The sequence below is a fragment of the Hylobates moloch genome, unplaced genomic scaffold (genome assembly GCF_009828535.3).
Source record: "Hylobates moloch isolate HMO894 unplaced genomic scaffold, HMol_V3 SCAFFOLD_15, whole genome shotgun sequence".
In the NCBI taxonomy this organism is placed as follows: domain Eukaryota; kingdom Metazoa; phylum Chordata; class Mammalia; order Primates; family Hylobatidae; genus Hylobates; species Hylobates moloch.
In genome coordinates, this window is record NW_026652290.1 from 49,670,593 (window position 1) to 49,678,967 (window position 8,375).

The window sequence follows — 8,375 nt, forward strand, 5'->3', positions numbered from 1 at the left end:
TTGAAGTTTTTCTTCTTCTTTTTTTATTTTTTTAAAATTCAGGCCCCCACAAAAGCATTTTCTTCTTTTTTGATGTGGCACTTATAGCTATAAACTTCCCTCTTAGTACTGCTTTTGCTGCATCCCATAGGTTTTGGTATGTTGTGCTTCCATTATCATGTGTTTCAATAAATTTTTCAATTTCCTTCATTTCTTCATTGACCCACTTCATTCAGGAGCATGTTGTTTAATGTCTATGTGTTTGTATAGTTTCCAAAATTCCTCGTTATTGACTTCTAGTTTTATTCCAAAAATACATGTGATTTTTTTATATTGACCTTGTATCCTGTTACTTTGCCAAATTAATAGTTCTAGTTGCTTTATGTAGATGATTTGGGGCTATGAAAGTCTAGTTATAATAATTACATTTATTTAGTACGTCTGTATCAAGCATTACTCCAGGTGTCCTCACAGTTTTTTATTTGATCATACCAGCAACACTGTGAGGAAACTGACCTCACAGTGGAAGTCACTGGCTTGCCCAAGGTCCCCAGCTCATATGTATCAGAACCAGACTTAGGGCCTAATTTTGAGGGTAAGTCAAAAAGCTAGAATCCTTTTTCTGAAGACTTTCTGTGTGCCAGGTGCAGTACTGAGACTTTGATGCATAATTTTCCACTAAATCCCCAAAGGCCCCCACGAGGTAGATGCTGTTTTCATCCCTGTGTGACCACACAGGGACCAGACAACCTGCTGAGGGATAGAGATACTCACGTGAGAAGCTGGTGGTATCTATGCGCAGTGGCCACAAAAGTGATCATGGCTGGGCTCCAGGAGGCTCATGGGGAGCCCCATGCCCTCTTCTATTTTTACCTCTTACAATATATATAATTTAACCCTGGCTGGGTACAGTGGGTCATGCCTGTAATCCCAGCACTTTGGGAGGCTGAGATGGGTGGATCACAAGTTCAGGAGTTCAAGACCAGCCTGGCCAACATGGTGAAACCCTGTCTCTACTAAAAATACAAAAAACTTAGCCGGGAATGGTGGCGGGCGCCTGTGATCCTAGCTACTTGGGAGGCTGAGGCAGGAGAATCACTTGAACCCGGGAGGTAGAGGTTGCAGTGAGCCGAGATCGTGCCATTGCACTCCAGCCTGGGTGACAGAGCAAGACTGTCTCTAAAAAAAAAAAAAACCCCAAATGGGTTAAATACATATATACATATAAAAGCCAAAAGTGTAAAACTTCTGCTCTTCAAAAGGCACGTTCAGAAAATGAAAAGACAAATCACAGATCATGAAAAAATATTTGCAAAATGCATTGTCTGATAAAGGACTGGTTTCTAGAATACATTAACTATTCTCACAACTCAATACAAACAGCCCACTTTGCTTTGCCATTTATGTGACCCCTGCTAAGTCACAGACCCTCTCTGAGCCTCCGTTTCTTCATCTGTACTGGATCTCGTCACCACTGTCGTGGCACATCATTTTCCCACGCAAACCCTTTCTGCAGAGCAGCTCCGTATTTTGTCTGCAGAGTGGCGCCGGTCCAAGATGAAACACGGAAACTGGGTGTGTGTGATTGGAAACGTTCATGGCAATTTGTCAGTGATGCAGTGTTCAGGCACGTGATTTGATTTCATATCTTACAAAAGCATTGGTCACAATGCAGTGGAAATTAAAAAAGCAAAACCTGACCCTTCTCTTCCCACACTCCCAGATTTTCCATGTTCCAGCCACACTCTAGGGTTTTCCCCATTCCTCAAACACCTGAGCACCGGCCTGCCTTGGAACATCAGTGCTTGTTGTTCCCTCTGCCTGGAATGTCCTTGCCGACCTGCGGAGAGCTGGCCGCCTTGTCAGTCGGGTCCAGAGCAGATGCCGCCTTTGCAGTGAGGCCTCTGTGTGAGGCTGGAGCTCTGTGCTGACTGCAGAGCCGTTGCCCCCTGGCTGGCGTTGTCTGTGGCCTGTGTGCCTCCACCTGCTATGTGCACTCCATGGGTCTCCTGTTGACCGTTGTCTCTCTGGTTCCTGGAACTGTACCTCATGCAATATTGGCTAAATTACTACACAAGTAAGGAAAGTTTGGCTACTTGGAAGGTTGCTGTGAGGCTTAGATACGATGGCGGACACTGCATGCCTGTGGAGTAGGTCTGCTAAAAATGTTAGCCCCAGGCTCTTGCTCCCCATCCAGCCTGCACCAGCAATTTACAGTCCTGTGGGGCAGATGTGAAGTAAGTTATAGAGATGTATAGCTCCAACTGTGACATTGCTAGGAAGGACAATTAGACTGGGAAGGCTCAGGGAAGGCTGAGGAGGTGACAGCTTTAGAAGGATAGGTGCTCACTGGGCTAGGAGAAGGGCCCTGTGCATACGCGTGTGTGTGTGTGCATGTGTGTGTGTGCACATGTTCTCTCGTGTGTGCATGTGTGCACGTGTCCATGAAGGAATGTTCCAGTCAGAGGAAATGGCACATTTGAGGCTCTGAGCAGGAAAAAGCATAATACAGTCAAGCAGTGAGAGGAGGTTGTTGTGGGTGGGCGTGGCAAGCGAGGTGGCCACAGGGAAAGGTGGCGCTGAGACAGTGGTAGGGCTGGTCTGCTCTGCAGATCCGGCCCTTTTCTCATGTCCTGTGTGCTGGCCGGTTGCAGAGGGTCATGCGGTGTCTGCCTTTGTGAAGTGGAACTCCTGAAGCGACCTCCAACTGGAAGAAAGCCACCCTAAGGCACCCATGTCCCATCCCCTTGTCATACACAGGGAAAAACGGAGTCCTTGAGAGGGCAAGGACCTGCCCGGCTCTGCCCCAGGGTGGCAGCTGATGCCTTGAGCTCCCTGCGCAGCCTGGGTCGCTCAGTATTTCTGTTTGTTTATGCAGGAACCAGAGGAGCTTTGGGGAAAAGTGCATCCAGTCCTGCCCCTCCTCTGCTTAAAATCTGCTGCTGGTTAACCTCTGTAGTTGTAACAGGGTCTGTGAGTTAAGGCGTTGGTTGCCAATGTCAGAAATCAACAAGGGTGTTGGAATCTGGGTGGCTGTAGAGACAGCCTGGAGCTGGGCAGGGCTCAATCAGGGTGCCTGGGGCCCATGGGCCAGAGCAGGTGCCATGCTTAGGCCATGCCCACCCCTGGCTGCACTGGGGTGGTGAGAGCAGCCAGGACCAGCTACCCTATAGGAAAAAGTCAATTTCCCCGGAATCGAGGAAAAGGGAAAGGATGCCGAGAGGCTACCAGTGGCGAGAGGATGCTGGTGGCTTGCCAGGCCCCGGTCTGCTCCCCGCCCCCTGGGGAACACCAGCACCCCAGTTTGCTATCTGTCGGCCCAGACACACCCTGCCCCATGTCCATTAGCGCCTAGAACGTGCTGTGTGCTAGGGGTGCCCCTGTGGTCAGCTTGCCTCTCCTGAAGAAAGCCGTCCTTGGGCAGCCTGTGGCTTCTTTGTAGGCCTGTCCCAGGTGTTATGTAACCATTGTTTAAGAGGGCCTTGACCACTGTCTCCTCAGCTGTAAGCTCCCTGAGGGTAGGAACTGCTTTTTGTCTTGGTTTTCTTTCTTCAGTGCCTAACAGAACACACTGCCCACATGCATGTGGGGCAGGAGGTGGCAGTGGCCCAGCAGGTGGCAGGGGTGGCACACACGGCCGCCCTCTGCTCCCTGTGTTTGGGTTATGCTGTGCAGTGTTCGCTGGGTGTGAAGGGGGGAGAGGGCTGGGTTTGTTGTGACTCTGCTGCTTTCTAGCTACTGGGGTGTGGACCAGCCACGCGTGCTCCCTGAGTGCTGGCATCCTGGGCTGGACTCCCTCCCAGCACTGACTGCCTGGCGCTGGGCCTTGGCGTCAGGCCTCCGTCCCTCCCTGCCTGTTAGCTGAGATCTAGGCTGACCCCTGCCCTCGGCTCTTGGTCGGCTCCCAGGTCTGATGTCACTTTCTTCTCACCACCCACCCCCGCCTGTTTGCGTCCAGTATGCCTGGGTGGAGAAGTACTTCGGCCCTGACTTTCTGGAGCAGATTGTGCTGACCAGAGACAAGACCGTGGTCTCTGCTGACCTTCTCATAGATGACCGGCCAGACATCACAGGCAAGTGGCCTGCGACAGGTGAGCACGTGGGGAGGGCCCCAGCCTTGGCCCCCTTCTCCTGGGCAGTGAGCACTCAGTTGCTTCCTGCCCCACTTAGTCACCAGCTGTTTGCCAGGCACTGAGCCCCTCCCCTTCGGGAAGACAAGGCCCCCTCTGTATGGGCTGTGGCCTGGTGCTCCTGGGAGCTGGGAGGAGTGGGTGCCAGCTCTAAGGTTAGCTTGAGGGGTGGCCTTGGGGAAGTCCCTTCAGCTTCAAAGCCTTGTCTTCCTCATGTAACATGGGGACTCAACTCTGGTTTCCAAATGTTTGTTTTTAGCAACAAAACCCATTTTTTCCCCCAAAAGCAATGTGGACTGATGCAATGAATGACAGGAGGGCAGAGCAGAGCTCCTGCGGGGAAGATGGGTTGGGACAGAAGACCCCCCTCCCAAAAACCAAACAAGCCAGTCAACCTTGAACTGCCATAGAAACGAGAGGGAGACGGGCGTGGCGACTCACACCTGTAATTTGGGAGGCTGATGCGGGTGGATGGCTTGAGCCCAGGAGTGTGAAACCAGCCTAGCCAACATAGCGAGACTCTCTCTACAAAAAATACAAAAATTATCTGGGCATGGTGGTGCATGCCTGTAGTCCCAGCTACTTCAGGGGCTGAAGTGGAAGGATTGTTTGAGCCTGGGAGTTGGAGACCAGCCTGGGCAATGTGGTGAGACTCCCTGTCTCTACAAAAAAAAAAAAAAAAAAATTAGCTGGTCATGGTGGTGCATGCCTGTGGTCCCTGCTACTCTGGAGGCTGAGGTGGGAAAATCACCTGAGCTGGGGAGGTAGAGGCTGCAGCGACTTGTGATTGCACCACTGCATTCCAGTCTGGGTGACAGAGTAAGACCCTGTCTCGAGAAAACAAAACAAAACACAACACAGCACAGGAGAGGGGAAGTTTTTTGGTTTACCTAACTGGAAAGAGGGGTGAGGAGGGCTTCGGCCGGCCAAATCTAGGCGTTGAAACTGCCCGTGAGTGTTGTTTCTTTGCCTCCTGGCTCTGCCCTGGCCTGGTTTTCGACATCCTCCTCCTGGTAGCCGTCAGTAGTTTCAGGTCGAGTCTTTTGGACACCCCAGTGGGAATATACATTCTGTTTTTTCCCTGATTGTTTTAGAACTGGCTTGGGAAACATGCCCACCTCCATCACTGCATCCAGAGGGTGGACTCCACGAGTGTACCCACCCCACCCCACCCTTCCCAGCCTCGTGGGTTCCCGCCAGAGTCAGGGCAGACAGTGGCCTGTGGGGGGCCATGACCTTGAGGGCCCAAAGGCTGGCTTGGCCTCCATCTCCAGCCACAGGTTGCTGGGGGCAGGTGTATAACCCAAAGGGGTGGCGTCTCACCAGCAGTACCAGTGTGGACACAAGGGATTGAGGCCTGGAGAGGCTGTAGGGGCCTGTGGTCAGCGGCTGGTGAGCTGCAGAGCTGGTGCCACCCGGCCTTCCCACACTGGGCCAGCAGGATGGCGGGGCACGGAGAGGGAAGTCAGGGAACACCATGTGGTGTAAGCCATCAGGATGGCGGGGCACGGAGAGGGAAGTCAGGGAACACCGTGTGGTGTAAGCCATCAGGATGGCGGGGCACGGAGAGGGAAGTCAGGGAACACCGTGTGGTGTAAGCCATCAGGATGGCGGGGCACGGAGAGGGAAGTCAGGGAACACCGTGTGGTGTAAGCCATCAGGATGGCGGGGAACGGAGAGGGAAGTCAGGGAACACCGTGTGGTGTAAGCCATCAGGATGGCGGGGCACGGAGAGGGAAGTCAGGGAACACCGTGTGGTGTAAGCCATCAGGATGGCGGGGCACGGAGAGGGAAGTCAGGGAACACCGTGTGGTGTAAGCCATCAGGATGGCGGGGCACGGAGAGGGAAGTCAGGGAACACCGTGTGGTGTGATTTCATCAGGATGGTGGGGCACGGAGAGGGAAGTCAGGGAACACCGTGTGGTGTAAGCCATCAGGATGGCGGGGCACGGAGAGGGAAGTCAGGGAACACCGTGTGGTGTAAGCCATCAGGATGGCGGGGCACGGAGAAGGAAGTCAGGGAACACCGTGTGGTGTAAGCCATCAGGATGGCGGGGCACGGAGAGGGAAGTCAGGGAACACCGTGTGGTGTAAGCCATCAGGATGGCGGGGCACGGAGAGGGAAGTCAGGGAACACCGTGTGGTGTAAGCCATCAGGATGGTGGGGCGCATGTCCCTTGGCAGTGCTGGTGGTGACGGCGGCCCACAGTCAGTCCTGTTGACTGAGCACTGGCTGCACGTGCTGAGGGCCTCCTTGCCGCATCTCGTGCCATCCTCACACCTGTTGCGAGGCAGGTGTGCGTGCAGTCACCACTTTACAGAGGAAACAAGTTTCGGCGAGGCCAGATGCCTGCCTGGATACCCAGGTTTCCACCCTAGGCAGCTGCGCTCCAGGTCTCCACTGCTGAGCTGAGTGCCACTTTCCCACCCACAGGGGCCGAGCCAACCCCCCGCTGGGAGCATGTCCTCTTCACTGCTTGCCACAACCAGCACCTGCAGCTACAGCCCCCCCGCCGCAGGCTGCACTCGTGGGCGGACGACTGGAAGGCCATTCTGGACAGCAAGCGGCCCTGCTGAGCTGGACTGTGCTTCAGGCTCCTCTGTGGGGCTCTGACCTCAGGGCTCCCAGCTCGGGGCCTGTGGGGCCAGTACGCTCGTCTGGGAGTCCCTCCTAGACTCCTGGGTCCCATGACCTCCTGCTGCATGTCCCTTCCCTTCCCCAGCCCTGCCAGGCCTTAACCTGATCATGGGGCAGGGCTGGGCCCTCTGGGCGCTTGGACATAGACACGTGGTCCCAGGCCATTCAGCTTGACCTCAGGCAGCAGGCTCCAAGCTGCCAGAAGCCCAGGGGCTCAGGACAGGGAGGAGTCGAGGCCACTGTTCAGGGGGCTGGCGGCCGTCTCCACTCCCTAGGCAAGTTCTCTGAGGCAGAGGGGGGTTCCCTGTTCCCAGAGTCTGCAGCCATCAGCAAGGAGGACCAGGAACCCAGCGACTGAGGTGCTTCCAGGTGGGGATGAACCCCTCATGGTCTCAGCCACAGCACCCCTTATTCCGGCTGCCCTGCCCAACCTGCTCACCCCACATGACCTTCTGTGTATTCAGCAAACACTCACTAGGTGACAGCAGCCACCAGGCTCTGTGCTGGGGAACGATACTGGCCCTGGCCTCGACCAGCTCAGAGGTTTCTCACACCTCTGTTCCCAGGGCCCTGCTCAGGGCCCAGCAGAGAGTCCGTAAGCTCGAACATGTGTTGAGTGCATGAAAAATAAATGCTGTTCATGTGTGTAGCTCAAGGCTGTGGCCTGCCCCAAGATCCTCTAGCGTCTGCCCCCCCTGGGGACCCAGCTTCAGGTCTTATAAGTGTCTGGGCAGTTCCACTGCATTGAAGACAGGCAGAGGAAGGCATGACTTCAGCCCATGCCTCGCAGGGTGGGCCCTAGCAGTGGTCTCCTCGGGCCACCCACCCACTCTCGTTGGTGAGACTTACGTGGGTCTTAGCGGTGGTCTCCTTGGGCCACCCACTTGATCTGGTTAGTGAGGCTTAGGAGATGGGTCTTAGCGGTGGTCTCCTCAGGCCACCCACCCCCTCTGGTTGGTGAGGTTTAGGAGATGGGCTCCAGACACTTGGTTGCTCTCTCAAGTGCCTCCTTCCCGCACCTGCCCCAGTGCCCCAGAGCAGGGTCCCCTGTCCTCCATTCTTCTCCCAAGGCCAAGTTTCTGTGGGATGGCAGGAGCCCTGTGGGGAAGGCTGGTGTTAGAGCCTCAGCTTCTGTTCCTTTTGACCCACTGGGAAGTGACAGCTTGAACCAGCCACCTCCCCACTACCCTTTGGAGAGGTTTTGGGACCACTTTCTTGTCCTTATGCCCTTCCCCTTACTGCTCTGGCCACTCTCCCATCATGGCCCTTGAAGGGAACATGGGTTGCCCACGCCCCTAATTCACCCCACCTCTGGGGCCCTCCTGGCAGGCCTCTCTGCCTTATATGACAGAGATGCTTTGGGCTGCCCTGGAGGCAGGGTCAGATAGGAGAGAAGACAAGGGGAAGGCACCCATGGCCCAAGGTTGGCAGAGTTTTTTGATTTTCTTGTTCTTATAGTCTCAGGAGCTTGGGCTCCATCACCCACCTTAGGGAGGACCCCTCCAGGCTCCATCACCCCAGCTTAGGGAGGAAGAACTCTAGGCTTGGCCAAAGGCAGATCTCCACGGCACCCCCACCCCCCCACCCGCTGAACTGACATTTTTCTTTGGGGTGAAGGGGAGAGGCTG

At 54.9% G+C, this 8,375-nt stretch overlaps 1 protein-coding gene across 2 annotated transcripts in view; it reads left to right on the top strand.

Moving 5' to 3' along the window:
- The window catches only part of NT5M (5',3'-nucleotidase, mitochondrial), a 44,586-nt gene extending 37,184 nt beyond the window's left edge, over positions 1 to 7,402 (top strand). The window contains exons 4-5 of one of the 2 annotated variants that reach the window (XM_032177622.2): positions 3,938 to 4,052; positions 6,544 to 7,402. In XM_032177622.2, the coding sequence (XP_032033513.1) occupies positions 3,938 to 4,052; positions 6,544 to 6,686 (258 nt within the window). In that variant the 3' untranslated portion in view covers positions 6,687 to 7,402. Of the gene's footprint in view, positions 1 to 3,937; positions 4,071 to 6,543 lie in introns of both variants that reach the window. The other variant, XM_032177621.2, reaches the window with a different exon arrangement.
- The last annotated feature ends 973 nt before the right edge of the window (positions 7,403 to 8,375 follow it).